Raw genomic sequence first — 15,827 nt, 5'->3', positions numbered from 1 at the left:
CCAGCACTTGGGGGGGTTCAGGGTTGTCCCCAGTCTCTCCCATCCCAAAATTCCTCCACACTTTGGGGTCATTTCCTCAGATTTCTGTATTTTTCAAATTTCAATAGAAGGAAATTTTTCCCCCCCAGAACCCCCCAAAAAGGGGAAACCCCCAAAAAAGGGGGTGGGAACCCTGAGCTGCCCCATTTTGGGGAAAGAAAGTGCAGATTTGGGGTAGATTCGGGCACAATCTGGGATTTGGGGTGCTGCTGTCACCCTCAGGGTGCCCTAAATGACCCCCAAAAATGGGGGAGACCCCAAAAAAATGAGGGGAACCCAAAATAGGAGGGACAAAAGTGCTGATTCAGTGCAAATTTGGGGCAGATTTTGGGGTGAGTTGATGCAGATTTGGGGCAGATTTAGAGAAGATTTGGGGTTGATTTGGGGCATATTCAGTCCAAATTTGGGACTCCTCAAAAAAGAAGGAGGGACACATTGTGCTGTTCCACTCTGGGGACAAAAAGGCCGATTTGGAGCAGATTTGGTGTAAATTTGAGCAGATTTGGGGCAGATTCAGGATTTGCGGCTGAGTTGATGCAGGTTTGGGACCCCTAAAAAAAAGTGGGGACCCCAAAAGGAGAGCAGAGAGGACACATAGTGCCTGCCACTTCACTTTGGGGACAAAAGGACAGATTTGGGGCTGATTCAGAGCTGAAATGATGCAGATTTGGGACCCCAAAAAGAGGAGTGGGACACATTGTGCCATTTCATTTGGGGCTGATTCAGAGCTGAATTGATGCAGATTTGGGGCTGATTTGGCACTCCCAAAAAAGAAAGGAAGGACACCTTGTGCCATTTCATTTTGGGGACAAAAGGGCAGACTTGGAGCTGAACTGCTGCAGATTTGGCACCCCTCCCAAAAAAAGGGGGTCACCTTGTGCCACTTCACTCTGTGGACAAAATAGCAAATTCGGTGCCAATCCCGGTGGGTTTGGAGCGGGCTGTGTCCAGACCCAGGGATGATTCAGAACTGAACTGCTGCAGATTTGGGAACCCCCCAAAAAAGAAAGGAAGGGACAACTTGTGCCATTTCATTTTCGGGACAAAAGGGCAGATTTGGGGGTGAATTGATGCAGATTTGGGACCCCCAAAGAAGAAAGGGGACACACCTTTTCCTGTTTTCCTCTGGGCACAGCAAAGCCGATTTGGTGCCAGTCCTGAGAAGGTTTGGAGTGGGCTGTGCCCAGAGCTGGGGCTGATTTGGGGCTGAATTGATACAGATTTGGGGCTGAACTGATGCAGATTTGGGACATCCCCGAAGAAGAAAGGGGGCAAATGTTGTCCCATTTCCCTCTGGGCACAGAAAATTCGATTTGGTGCCAATCCCGAGAGGGTTTGGAGGGGCTGTGCCCAGAGCTGGGGCTGATTTGGGGCTGAATTGATGCAGATTTGGGGCTGATTCAGAACTGAATTGCTGCAGATTTGGGGCTGATTTAGGGCTGAATTGCTGCAGATTTGACACCCCCAAAGAAGAAAGGAGCAGACATTGTCCCGTTCCCCTCCGGGCACAGCGAGGCCGATCCAGGGCCGATCCCAGTGGGTTTGGGTTGGGTCCCCTCAGGTCCCCCCCGGTGTCCCCGGTGTCCCGTAGATGTCCCCGCGGCGGTGGCCGTGCACGGGCAGCTCCCGGCGCACCTTGTCCAGGTAGGAGAGGTCGATGTGGGCCAGGCACAGCCCCGGGCCCTCCTGGCACTGCGCCAGCACCGTCCCCCAGGGGTCGGCCACCAGCGAGTGCCCGAAGGACGCGCGGGCCGCGTTGTGCCGGCCCGTCTGGGCCGCCGCCACCACATAGCACTGAGACTCGATGGCCCGGGCACGCAGCAGCACCTGCGGGGACACTGCTGTCACCAGGGGGATGACATGGGGACAGAGGGGACATGGGGACACTCAGTGACATGGGGACACTGCAGGGACATGGGGACATTCAGTGACACAGGGACAGATGGAACACAGGCATGGAGCAGCACCTGTGGGACATGGGACACTGAGGGGACATGGGGACAGAGGGGACATGGGGACACTGAGGGGACATAGGGACAGAGGGGACATGGGGACACTGAGGGGACACAGACATGGAGCAGCAACTGCGGGGACAGCACTGTCACCGGGGGGACATGGGGACAGAGGGGACACGGCGACACTCAGGGGACATGGGGACAGAACCAGGGACGAGGGGACATGGAGACAGAAGGGACATGGGGCACTCGATGGCCCGGGCATGGAGCAGCACCTGCGGGGACAGCGGGGACACTGCAAGGACATGGGGACACTGCGGGGACATGGGGACATTCAGTGACACGGGGACAGACGGGACACAGGCACGGAGCAGCACCTGCGGGACATGGGACACTGAGGGGACATGGGACACTGAGGGGACATGGGGACAGAGGGGACACGGGCATGCAGCAGCACCTGCAGGGACAGCACTGTCAGAAGGGGGGACAGAACAGGGGACATGGGGACACTCAGTGACATGGGGGCACTCGATGGCATGGGCCCGCAGCAGCCCCTGTGGGGACAGTGGGGACACTCAGTGACATGGGGACACAGCAGCACTGCAGGGACAGCAGTGTCTCCAAGGGAACAAACCAGGGGACACATGGGGCCACAGGAGCACTCAGTGCCACGGGCACACAGCACCACCTCAGGGGACAGCAGTGTCACTGAGGGGACAGCAGTGTCATGGAGGGGGACATGGGGGACATGGGCATGCACCACCATCTCAGGGGACAGCAGTGTCACCAAGGGGAACATGGGAACAGCAGTGTCACCAAGGGGGACATGGGGGACACTCGGTGGCACAGGCACACAGCAGCACCTCAGGGGACAGAGCTGTCACTGAGGGAATGTGGCACTTGAGTCGGGGGACACCGGGGACAGTGGAGGGCCTGGGTATGCAGCAGCATCTTGGGGGACAGTGGTGTCACTGGGAAGGGACAGGGGTGTCACCAAAGGGGACAAAAAGGGGGGACGCTGAAGTCAGAGGACGTGGGGGAGAGAAGGGGACACTGAGGTCACCAAGGGGACACCGAAGTCAGAGGACATGAGGACAAAAAGGGGACACTGGGGACACCAAGGAGACAAGAAGGGGGACACTGGGGACATTCGGTGCCCCGGGCACATAGCAGCAGCTGGTGGGGACAGGAGTGTCACCAAGGGGGGATAAAGGGGACACAATGGACACTCGATGGCCTGGGCCATCGATGATGAACAGCTAGGGAGACATGGAGGGGCACCTGGAGTGTCCCCAACCCCCTCCCAGGGGTGTCCCCAACCCCCAGTGGGTGTCCCCTCACCTCCCAAGGTGTCCCCAACTCCCTCCCGTGGTGTTGCCAACCCCTTGTGGGTGCCCCCAACCACCCCCCCATGGGTGTCCTCAACCCCATCCCAGAGCGTCCCCAACCCCCTCCCAGATGTCCCCAAGTCCCCCCCAGGTGTCCCCAAGCCCCGCCAGGTATCCCCAAGTCCCCCCCAGGTGTCCCCTCACCTCCCAGTGCGCGGCCCCGGTGGTGACGGTGAAGGCGGAGGGGAAGGTCAGGATTTGAGCCCCGGCCCCACGGAGAGCCTGGGACAGCTCTGGGAACCTCAGGTCATAGCACACTGCCAGCCCCACCTGGGGACATGGGGGACATTGGGGACAGCTCGGGGAACCTCAGGTCATAGCACACTGCCAGCCCCACCTGGGGACATGGGGGACATTGGGGACAGCTCGGGGAACCTCAGGTCATAGCACACTGCCAGCTATGGCACCTGGGGACATGGGGGACATGGGGTCAAGGTCAGGGCAGGACCAGCTCCAGGACCCACAGCCTGTAGCACACAGCCAATTCCAGCTCTTTCTGGGAATACCATGGGTCAGTGAGGGCAGGGGACACCTGGGGACAGCTGGGGACACCCAAGGACAGCCCTGGGCATTGTGGGGTCAGGGGCTGGGTTTAGGGTTGGGGTTAGGATTAGGGCAGGGCCAGCTCCGGGAACCACAGGCTGGGACACACGGCCATTCTCAGCCCCTTTATGGGGAATACTGGGGGTCAGTGAAGGCAGAGGACACCTGGGGACACCCAGGGACACCTTCAGGACAGTCCTCCCTGGGGACATGGGGGGGTCAGGGTTAGGGCAGGGCCAGCTCCAGGACCTGCAGCCTGTAGTACACGGCCAATCCCAGCTCTACCTGGGAATACTGGAGGTGTCGGTGAGGGCAGGGGACACTCAGGGGACACTCGGGGACACCCAGGGACACCAGGGGGCAGGACCAGGGCCGTACCTTGCCCACGGGGGTGGGCACAGGGGGCAGCAGCTCCCGGCCCGGGTTGGTGAAGGAGCTCTCGCGCAGCGCCGGCGCCCCCGACAGCGCCGCGTCAAACAGGTGCAGCTTGCGGTACGCCGCCACCACCGAGCCTGGGGACAGCCACAGGGGACAGCAGGGGACATTGGGGACAGCCAGGGGACATTGGAGACAGGTGGGGACAGTCACAGGGGGACTGGGGACAGCAGGGGACAGCTGGGGACACTGGGGACAGCAGGGGACAGCTGGGGACAGCCACAGGGGGATTGGGGACAGCAGGGGTCAGCCCACCCCCGACAGCGCCGCGTCAAACAGGTGCAGCTTGCGGTACGCCGCCACCACCGAGCCTGGGGACAGCCACACGGGATTGGGGACAGCCAGGGGACATTGGGGACAGTAGGGGACATTGGGGACAGGTGGGGACAGTCACAGGGGAACTGGGGACAGCCAGGGACACAGGGACAGCCAGGGGTTGGGAATGGTTTCAGTACACGGCCACCAGTGCACCTGGGGACAGCCACGCGGGATTGGGGACACACAGCCAGGGACATCCAGGGGTTGGGAATGGTGGGGACACCACAGGAATGGTGGGGACAGCTGGGGACATCCAGGGGTTCGGAATGCTGCCAGTACACGGCCACCATAGTGCCTGGGGACACTGCAGGGATGGTGGGGACAGCTGGGGACACAGGGACACCTGGGGATTGGGACTCTTGGGGACACAAGACAGGGAATGTTTGGGACACAGGGACTGGGGACTTGGGGACACAGGGTGGCACAGGGACACAGGGAGGCTTGGGAGTGTCAGGGACATGGGGGTGACACAAGGACATGGGGATGGTCAGGAATGTTGGGGACACAGGGACTGAGGACCCAGGGGTGAAACAGAGGTGACACAGGGGTGACACAGGGGTGACACAGGGGTGACCCCGGGTCAGGAGCACTGTATCCCACCCGAGTTGTCCAGCAGCAGGTGACAGTTGTAGATCCGGCCCGTGCTGTCCCAGTCCTCACCACGCTCGTGGAAACCCCCGAGGGACAGCCACACGTCACACTCCCTGGGGACACAGGGACACTCACTGGGGACAGGGACACCCCCTGGGGACAAAATGACATTCCCTGGGGACACAGTGACACCCCCTGGGGACAGTCACACTCCACAGGGACAGTCACACTCCACAGGGACAGTCACACTCCCTGGGGACACAGGGACACTCACTGGGGACAGGGACACTCCATGGGGACACAGGGACACTCACTGGGGACAGGGACACTCACTGGGGACAGTCACACTCCCTGCGGACACAGGGACACTCACTGCAGACAGTGACACTCCCTGGGGACACACACGTGGCACACCCCATCCCTGTCCCCACCTGAGTCCTCAACCTCATTCCCCTCCCCAACTCCACCTCTCCTTGTTCCCTGTCCTTGTCCCCATCCCCAACCTTGTCCCCATCCCTGTCCCTGTCCTTGTCCCCACACCAGTCCAGGGGACGGGGTGAGGACATGGATAAAAACAGGGACAGCAATGGGGACAGGGCTACAGGGACAGGGATGGGGACAGAGACAGAGACACAGATGGGGACAGAGACAGGATAGGGGACAGAGATGGAAACAGGCATGGGGACAGGAACAGAGATGGGGACAGGGATGGAGAAATGGGGACAGGGATGGAGGGATGGGGACAAGGATGGGGACAGGGACAGAAGGAGTTGGGAACAGAAGATGGGGTGAGGAACAGAGACAGCACTGGGGACAAGGACAGCCATGGGGACAAGAATGAATGTGGATGAGAACACCGTGATGAGACTTTGGGGACAGGAACAGAAGTGGAGAACAAGGACAGGAATGGGGACAAGGACAGGGCTGGGGACAAGGACAGGGCTCTGAACAGGTTCAGGTGTCCCCAGGTCACCCCAGTGTCCCCGCACCGTGCTAGCCAGCGGTGGCAGCCCATGATGTGCCCAGTGTCCCTGGTGTCCCCATGATGTCCCCAGTGTCCCCATACAATGCCTGCTGGTGGTAGCGCCCCATGATGTCCCCAGTGTCCCCCTACCACGCCAGCTGGCGGTAGTGGCCCACGATGTCCCCAGTGTCCTCATGATGTCCGCAGTGTCCCCATACCATGCCAGCTGGTGGTAACACGCCACGATGTCCCCACTGTCCCCACCACGTCCCCAGTGTCTCTGTACTGTGCCAGCTGGCAGTAACACCCCACCATGTCCCCACGATATCCCCCAGTGTCCCTATGATGTCCCTGTACTGTGCCAGCGGCCCACCATGTCCCCATGATGTCCCCAGTGTCCCTATGATGTCCCCAGTGTCCCTATACCATGCCAGCTGGTGGTAACACCTCAGGATGTCCCCATAATGTCCTCAGTGTCCCTATGATGTCCCCGTACCACGCCAGCTTGTGGTAGCGGCCCACAATCTCCTCACCATGTCCTCAGTGTCTCCAGGATGTCCCTGGTGTCCCTGTACTGTGCCAGCTGGTGGTAGCAGCCCACCATATCCCCATGATGTCCCCAATGTCTCCACTGTCCCTATGATGTCCCCGTACTATGCCAGCTGGCAGTAGTGGCCCACCATGTCCCCACCACATCCCCAGTGTCCCCATGATGTCCCCAATGTCCCCGGTGTCCCCGTACTGTGCCAGCTGGCGGTAACCCCACCACGTCCCCAGTGTCCCTATGATGTCCCCGTACCGTGCCAGCTGGCGGTAGCGGCCCACGATGTCCCCGTGCAGGGGCTCTGCCAGCTGCAGGCTGTGCTGGGGGCTGTCCCCGATGTAGTCGAAGCCCTCGGGCAGGAACACGACCCGGGCCCCCTGAGCCGCCGCCCGCCGCACCAGGGCCGAGCACTGCTGCCAGTTGTGCTCCTTGTCTGCCGTGGAGGTCACCTGGACCGCTGCCACCAGCCCCCCTGGGGACACCGACGGGGCTGGGGACACTGCCGCCATGGCCCTGGGAGTGTGGGGAGGGGACACTGTGAGGGACTGCAAAGGGACAGGGGGACACTGATGGGCCTGGGGACACTGATGGGCCTGGGGACACCGATGGCTCCGGGGACACTGCCATGGCCAGGGGGCTGTGGGGAGGGGACAACACGAGGGATCACAGAGGGACAGGGGGACACCAATGGGTCTGAGGACAGTGCTGGGGCTGGGGATGCTGCCATGGCCTGGGGGCTGCATGGAGGGGGCACCGTGAGGGACTGCAAAGGGACACAGGGACACCAACAGCTCTGGGGACACTGCTGGCCCTGGGGACGCTGCCATGGCGGTGGGGCTGTGGGTATGGGACATTGTGAGGGACACTGCCATGGTTGAGGGGTGTGTGGGGAGGGGACATTATGAGGGACACTGCCATGGCTGTAGGGCTGTGGGGAGGGGGCACTGTGAGGGACCTCAGAGGGACAGGGGGACACCTCACTAGGATTGGGGACATCACAGTGGGGACTGAGAAGACACTGAGGGACCTCAGAGGGACACTGCCATGGCTGGACACTGTGCAGGACCTGGGACACCTCACTGTCCCTGGAGCCACCACCACAGCCATGGGGCTGTGGGGAGGGGACACCAAGGGCACCTCATGGGGACTGGGGACACCCCATGGGACACCTCAAAGGGACTGGGGGACACTGGCACAGCTGGGGGGCTGTGGGGCATGGCAGGGAGGGGACACTGTGGGGACTGGGCCACCCACAGGGCTGGGGGTCACCCCAAAGGGATTAGGGTCACCCCACAGGCCACCCCCTTGGGAATAGAGACACCCCTGTGTCACCCCTGGGAACTGGGACACCCCCAAGGTGACCCCATGGGGACCAGGGTCACTCTTGAACCACCCCCCACCCACCTGGGGTCACCCTCAGGGTCACCCTCAGCTCCCTCTGGGATTTTTGGGGTCCCATCTCGGGTTTCTGCAGCTCCTCCCCCAATGTTTTTGGGGTCCTCCAAGTATTTTTGGGGTCCCCCCGGCTGTTTTTGGGGTCTCCTCGGTATTTTTGTGGTCCCCCTGGTGCTTTTGGGGTCCTCTCATGAGTATTTGGGGTCCCTCCACGGTGTTTTTGGGGTCCCCTCATGGGTTTTTGGGGTCCCCCGGTACCTGCCGGCGGGGCTGGAGATCTGGGGGGCTCTCGAGGCTCTCAGGGGGCAGCACAGCAGGGCCCGGGGGGCCACCCTCAGCCTGGAGGGGGGGACAACCCAAATTGGGGAGGGGTCACAGGGCTGGGGGGGGGACCTGGATCGCCCAAACTGCCCCTGAACCCCAAAACTGCCCCTGGAACCCCCAAACTGCCCCAGGTGTGACCCCAAACTGCCCCTTGACCCCCCCAAATGTCCTCAGCTCCCCCCAGCTGCCCCAATTTTGATCCCAAAGTACCCCCAGCCCCCCGCCAAACTGCCCCTAGAATCTCCCAACATCCACAAACACACCCCAAAAACGCCCAAACTGGATCCCAAACTGTGCCCAGCCCCGCCAAAACTACCCCGAGACCCTCCAAACTCACCCAAATACCCTGTGAACTGCCCCAAACACCTCCCAAACTGCCCCAAAGACACCCAAATCGTCCCAATTTGGATCCCAAAATACCCCGGCCGCCCCAAAACTGCCCCCAGACCCCCCGAACTACCCCCAATACCCCTCAATTGGCCCAAACTGCCCCAAACACCCCCTGAACTGCCACAACCACACCAAAACTGCCCCAAACACCCCCAAATCTGCCCCAAACACCCTCAAACCTGCCCCAAACACCACAAAGCTGTCCCAAACTGCCTCAAATACCCCCCCAAATCTGCCCAAACCACCCCTAAAACTGCCCCAACCAACCCCAAACACCCCCAAACTGTCTCAAACTGCCCCAAACACCCCCCAAATCTGCCCAAACCACCCCTAAAACTGCCCCAACCAACCCCAAGCTGCCCCCAAACCCCACCAGACTGCCCCAAACATCCCCAAACTGCCTCAAACACCCCCAAACTGCCCCAAATACCCCCAAACCGCCCCAACCACCCCCAAATCTGCCCCAAACACCCGCAAACCCGCCCCAATTGGGACCCCAAAGCACCCCAAGCTCCTCAAACTGCCCTCAGCCCCCCAACCCCTCCCCGTACCCCCCAAATCCGCCGCACCTCCGCCCTCCCCCGGCCCCCCAAGCTCCTCCTGGGCCCATTTTTCCCCGTTTTTCCCCGTTTTCGGCCCTGTTCGCGCACATTCCCCGCCGGCAGCGGCGGCGCGGCCAAAGTCCCCCCGAGGTGCTGCCCTCACCCAAAATGGCGCCGCCCCCGCCTCGCCCTCACCCAAGATGGCGGCCGGAAGTGGCCGCGCGGGAGCGGAAGGGGCGGGGCCGCGCGGGAAAAGATGGCGGAGCCGGGGAAGGGGCGAGGGGCGGCCCCGGCGGGGAAGGGGCTGAGCGCGGAGCAGGTCAGCGCCGGACCGGGACCCGGGGAGCGCTCCGGGAACAGGGAGGGGGCCCCGGGAGCGGCAGGGAGGGAGCGGAGTGAGGGGAGGGGGTGGTTGGGGCTGCGGGGGGAAGCGATGGGGGGGCTGGGCCTGGGCGTGAGGGGAAGGCGGGGAGTGAGGGGGGGGGTCTGTGGGACCGGGGGGGTCCCTGATAACGGGGGGGTTCCCTGATAATGGGGAGGGGTCCCTGGTAGCAAGGGAAGGGTCCCTGATAACGGGGAAGGGTCCCTGATAATGGGGAGGGGAAATGGAGGGGGGGGGGACCCTGGGCCTGGGGAGAATGTGGGGAGTGAGGGAGGGTCTGTGGGACCAGGAGAGATCCCTGATAACGAGGAAGGGTCCCTGATAACGGGTGGAGGGGGATCTCTGATAACCGGGCGGTCTCATAACGGGGAGGGGTCCCTGGGGCCGAGGGGCAGGTGCTGCTGTGGGGTTGGGGGGGATTCTCTCCCTCAGGGATCCCATCCTGGGGGTCCCCCCGAGCCCCCAATGGGATCCCACTCTCCTCCTTGGGTTCCCACCCTGTTCCTGTGGGATGGATCCCGCTCTGTCCCAGTCCCGGGGCTCTCCCCAATCCCAGTGGATCCCACCCCAATCCCGGGACTCTTCCAGTGGATCCCCCTCCGGGGCTCTCTGGCCCCGTTCCTGCAGGCCGTGTCCCACTGATCCCGGCCCCGGGGTTCCCCCAGTGCCCCCAGTGGATCCCAGCCTCCTCCCTGGGTTCCCATCCCGTTCCTGTGGGACGGATCCCACTCTGTCCCAGTCCCGGGGCTCTCCCCATGCCCCAGGGGGATCCCACCCCAATCCCAGCTCTCCCATCCCAGTTTATTCCAGTCCATTCCCAGTTCCCTGATTCCAGTTGATCCCAGTCCATCCTGGTGGATCCCGGCCGATCCCAGTCCCATCCCAGCAGATCCCAGTCACTCCCATCGAATCCCAGTCCCTCCCCTTCCCAGCTGATCCCAGTGGATTGCAGTTGGTCCCAGTAGCTCCCAGTGGCTCCCAGTCCATGCCAGTGGATCCCAGTCTACCCTGTTCCCAGCTCCCCAATCCCGGTCCCTCCCAGTCCATCCCAGTCCCATCCCAGTCCAGTCCCCCCAGCCCATCTCAGTCCCATCCCAGTCCCCCAGTCCATCCCAGTCCATCCCAGTCCCATCCCAGTCCATCCCAGTTTCCCCCTATCCCAGGTGGTGTCCCGGTTTAACCGCCTGCGGCAGGACCAGCGCGGTTTGGCCTCCAAAGCTGCAGAGCTGGAGCTGGAGCTCAACGAGCACAGGTGGGGTCAGAGTTGGGGTTTGGGGTTGGGATTTGGGGTCGGGATTGGGGGATTTGGCGTTGGGGGGATTTGGGGTCAGGGTTGGGGGTTTTGGGGGATTTGGGGTCAGGTTTGGGGGATTTGGGATTGGGCTCAGGGGATTTGCGGTTGGGATTGGGGCATTTGGGACTGAGGAGAGTTGGGGTTGGGGGGATTTGGGATTGGGGATTTGGGGAACTTGGGATTGGGGGATTTGGGGTTGGGATTGGGGGATTTGGGGGATTTGGGGTTGGGATTGGGGGCTTTGGGTGGTTGGGGGATTTAGGATTGGGGGATTTGGGGTCGGAATTGGGGCATTTGGGACTGGAGGGATTTGGGGGATTTGGGACATTTAGGATTGGGATTTAGGGATTTGTGAGATTTGGGATTGGGGGATTGGGATTTGGGGATTGGGATTTGGGGTCAGAATTGGCGGATTTGGGGTCAGGATTGAGGGATTTGGGGTTGGACGATTTGGAGGTTTGGGGTCGGGATTTGGGGATTTGGATTTGGGATTGGGATTGAGATTGGGGCATTTGAGGTTGGGATTTGCAATCTGGATTGAGGGATTTGGTATTCAGGGTCAGGATTTGGGGTCAGGATTGGGGAGTTTCGGATCAGGATTGGGGGATTTGGGGAATTTGTAATCGGGATTTGGGCGATTTGGCGTTGGGATTGGAGGATTTGGGGTGGATTTGGGATGGAGATTTGGGGTGGGATTTGGGATTAGATTTGGGGTGGGGATCCCGGGTGGATTTGGGAGGGGATGTGGGATGTATTTGGGGTGGGAATTTGGGATGGGGATTTGGGATCAGGATTTGGGGTGTATTTGGGATGTATTTTTGGTTGGATTTGGGATGGGACTCAGGGTGGATTTGGGAGGTATTTGGGATCAGGATTTGGGGTGGGGATTTGGGATCAGGATTTGGGATGGTCTCTGGGCTCTCTCTGGGCTGTATTTTGGCTCTCTCTGGGCTCTCCCCGGCCCTGAGCACACTGCCCCCTGCCCAGCCTGGTGATCGAGACCCTGCGGGAGGTGGACCCCACCCGGAAGTGTTTCCGCATGGTCGGGGGGGTGCTGGTGGAGAGGACGGTCAAGGAGGTGCTGCCCGCCCTGGAGAGCAACAGGGAGCAGGTCTGGGACCCCAAACTCCCCTGGGGCAGCCCCAAACCCGGGAAAATCCCATAGGGGATCCCAAAATCCAGTGGGATCCTGTAAAAATCCCATAGGGGATCCCAAAATCCAGTGGGATCCCATGAAAGTCCTACAGAGTATTCCCAAATCCAGTAGAGTCCCATAAAATATTCTATAGAAAATCCCAAAATCCAGTGGGATAGCCCAGAAATTCTATAGTATATCCAAAGTTCAGTGGGATCCTGTGGATGTCCTACAGAGTATCCCCAAAGCCAGTGGGATCCCAGAAAAACCCTATAGAGGATCCCAAAATCTGGTGGGGTCCTGTGAAAACCCTGTAGAGGATTTCCAATTCCAGTGGGATCCTGTAAAAGTCTGATAGAGTGTTTCTAGATCAAATGGGATACCCCTAAAAATCCTATAGAGTCCCCATATCCAGTGGGATCCCATAAAAATCCTATAGGGGATCCCAGAATCCAATGGGATAGCCCTAAATCCGATGGGATATTCCAAATCCAGTGGGATCCCAGAAACATCCCCTGGGATATCCAAAATCCAGTGGGATAGCCCAAAAATCTACTGGGATTCCACAAACATCTGCTGGGGAGCCCAAAAAATCTGCTGGGACCACCCCCAAAAAACCCTCTGGACCCTTTTCCCCCTCTTTTTTCCCTTTTTCCCCCCTTTTCCTCTCCCCATTCCCCCCACCCCCACCCAGAGCTCCAAGCTGATCTAGCTCAGATTTCCCGTTTTTCCCAATTTTCTTTTTTTTCTCCCCATTTCCCCAAGCTGATTGAGGCTCTCTCTTTTCCCAATTTTCCCAAATTTCTGGTTTTCCCCCCCATTTCCCCAATCTGACCAAGTCCACATTTCCCATTTTTCCCAGATTTCCATGTTTTCCCCCCAGATCTCCAAGCTCACCCAGGCTCTCTTTTTTTCCATTTTTCCCAATTCTCCTGTTTTTCCCTCCAGATCTTGAAGCTGATAGAGGCTCTTTTTTTTTCCAATTTTCCTGTTTTTCCCATTTTTTCCCCCAGATCTCAAAGCTGATCAATCCTGGATTTCCCATTTTTCCCAAATTTCCCATTTTTGCCCCCAGATCTCCAAGCTGACTGAGCCGAGATTTCCCATTTTTCCTGTTTTTCCCCCCAGATCTTGAAGCTGACTGAGCCTGGATTTTCCACAGTTCCAAATTTTCCCATTTTCCCCATTTTTCCCCCAGATCTCAAAGCTGATCGAGGCTGGATTTCCCAATTTTCCCGTTTTTCCGGTTTTTCCCCTCAGATCTTGAAGCTGACCGAGGCTCTCTCATCCCAATATTCCAAATTTTCCCGTTTTTTTGTGTTTTCCCCCCAGATCTCGAAGCTCGAAGCTGATCGAGGCTGGATTTCCCAAATCTCTGTTTTCCCCCCAGATTTTGAGTCTGATTGAGGCTCTATTGATCCCACATTTCCCATTTTCCCCATTTCTCCCCCCAGATCTCGAAGCTGATCGAGGCTCTCTCATTTCCAATATTCCCAATTTCCCCGTTTTCCCCCAGATCTCGAAGCTGATCGAGACTGGATTTCCCAATTTTCCCAATTTTCCCATTTTCCCCCCAGATCTCAAAGCTGATCGAGGCTGGATTTCCCATTTTCCTGTTTTTCCCCCCAGATCTCGAAGCTGATCGAGGCTCTCTCATCCCAATATTCCCAATTTTCCCATTTTCCCCCCAGATCTCGAAGCTGAGCGAGCTCACATTTCCCACATTTCCGATTTTTCCTATTGTTTTGTGTTTTCCCCCCAGATCTCGAAGCTGATCGAGGCTCTCTCATCCCAATATTCTCATTTTCCCTGTTTCCCCCCAGATCTCGAAGCTGATCGAGGCTGGATTTCCCATTTTCCCAAATCTCTGTTTTTCCCCCCAGATCTCGAAGCTGATCGAGGCTCTCTCATTCCCAATATTCCCAATTTCCCCATTTTCTGTGTTTTCCCCCAGATCTCGAAGCTGATCGAGGCTGGATTTCTCATTTTCTGTGTTTCCCCCCAGATCTCGAAGCTGATCGAGGCTGGATTTCCCACATTTCCCATTTTCCCTGTTTTCCCCCCAGATCTCGAAGCTGATCGAGGCTCTCTCATCCCAATATTCCCATTTTTCCCCCAGATCTCGAAGCTGATCGAGGCTGGATTTCCCATTTTCCCATTTTCTGTGTTTTCCCCCCAGATCTCGAAGCTGATCGAGGCTCTCTCATTCCCAATATTCCCAATTTTCCCATTTCCCTGTTTTCCCCCAGATCTCGAAGCTGATCGAGGCTCTCTCATTCCCAATATTCTCAATTTTCCCATTTTCTGTTTTCCCCCAGATCTCGAAGCTGATCGAGGCTGGATTTCTTATTTTCTGTGTTTCCCCCCAGATCTCGAAGCTGATCGAGGCTGGATTTCTCATTTTCTGTGTTTCCCCCCAGATCTCGAAGCTGATCGAGGCGCTGGCCCAGCAGCTGCAGGCCAAGGGCCGGGAGCTCTCCGAGTTCCGGGAACGGCACAACATCCGCCTGGTGGGCGAGGACGACCCCAAAGCCGCCCCCAGGGACGGCCCCGAGGGGGGCAAGGGGGGCCCCGGGGGGGTCCTGGTGTCCTGACACCCCCCCCCAAAATCCCAACGGGCTTTGGGGTCATTCCGGGGGGGTTTGGGGCAATAAACGGGAATTTGGGGCAATCCCAGGGTTGGATTTTATGGGGAAAGGGGAAATAAAAGGGATTGGGGGGAAATGAGGGAGATGCTAAAATGGAGGGGGGGAGGGGTTTGTGGGGGAACCCAAAAATGGGGGTGGGACCCTAAAATGGGGAGAGGGGACCCCAAAAATGAGGGAGGATCCTAAATTGAAAAGGGGGGGGACTCAAAAATTGGTGGGGTAAAACCCCAAAATGGGGGAGCTGGGGGATCCCGAAATGAGGAGGGAGGACCCCAAAATGAATGGGGTGAAACTTCAAAATGTGGGAGTGAGGGGACCCCAAATTGGGGAGGGAGGACCCCAAAGTGAGGGGGTAGGACAGCAAAATGGGGGGGTTGAAACCCCAAAATGGGGGGGTTGGAGGACCCCAAAAGGGGAAGGGAGGACCCAAAAATGATGGGGTGAAACCCCAAAATGGGAGAGTGGGGTGGGAACCCCAAAATGTGGGAGTGAGATCCCAAATTAGGAAGGTGTGACCCCAGAAAGGAGGTTAAAACCCCAAAATGGGGGAATGGGACCCCAAAATGAGAGGGTGGGACCCCAAAATGTGGGAGCTGGGGGACCCCAATTTGGAGAGGGAGGACCCTTAAATGGATGGGGCAAAACCCCAAAATTGGGGACTGGGAGGGGATCCCAAATTCGGGGGGTGGGACCCTAAAATGGAGGGGACCAAAATAGGTGGGGATGGGTGCCTTTGGGGGACCCCAAAAAGAAGGGGTGGGACCCCCAAACTGGGGGTGCTGGGGTCCTGTGGGGACCCCAAACTGGGAGGTGGGACCCCCAAATTCAGAGTAGTGCACCCCAAAAAGGGGGCGTTGGGGTCTGGGGGCGGGTGGATCCCCAAAATGGAAGGTTGGGGTCCAAGAGGAGACCCTAAATTGGAGGTGAGGGGTGCGGGGGA

General features: G+C 59.0%; 2 protein-coding genes across 4 annotated transcripts; one reads left to right on the top strand and one right to left on the bottom strand.

Annotated features, from left to right (window-relative positions):
• Nucleotides 1-68: 68 nt before the first annotated feature.
• On the bottom strand, nt 69-9,592 carry NIT1 (nitrilase 1). 3 transcript variants are annotated; one of them, XM_083878906.1, is made up of 7 exons: nt 9,438-9,592; nt 8,431-8,511; nt 7,033-7,290; nt 5,279-5,382; nt 4,304-4,437; nt 3,527-3,652; nt 69-1,866 (listed from the first exon to the last, which is right to left on the bottom strand). In XM_083878906.1, exons 1-7 carry the CDS (start codon nt 9,536-9,538, stop codon nt 1,597-1,599), a joined length of 1,074 nt encoding a protein of 357 aa, XP_083735032.1. In that variant the 5' UTR covers nt 9,539-9,592; the 3' UTR covers nt 69-1,596. The 3 variants fall into 3 exon arrangements, with proteins under 3 accessions (XP_083735032.1, XP_083735034.1, XP_083735033.1); XM_083878908.1 differs by having other exon boundaries at nt 9,537-9,587; XM_083878907.1 differs by lacking the exon at nt 69-1,866 and adding an exon at nt 2,095-2,371.
• Nucleotides 9,593-9,663: 71 nt separating this feature from the next.
• Nucleotides 9,664-14,913, top strand: PFDN2 (prefoldin subunit 2). Its single transcript, XM_083878914.1, has 4 exons — nt 9,664-9,747; nt 10,974-11,062; nt 12,092-12,215; nt 14,660-14,913. The coding sequence occupies exons 1-4, from the start codon at nt 9,685-9,687 to the stop codon at nt 14,831-14,833; spliced, it is 450 nt and encodes a 149-aa protein (XP_083735040.1). The 5' UTR covers nt 9,664-9,684; the 3' UTR covers nt 14,834-14,913.
• Nucleotides 14,914-15,827: the final 914 nt, after the last annotated feature.

The sequence above is a fragment of the Zosterops lateralis genome (assembly GCF_965231275.1).
Source record: "Zosterops lateralis genome assembly, chromosome: 27".
NCBI classification, from domain to species: domain Eukaryota; kingdom Metazoa; phylum Chordata; class Aves; order Passeriformes; family Zosteropidae; genus Zosterops; species Zosterops lateralis.
This window is presented reverse-complemented; position numbering and strand designations above follow the sequence as displayed.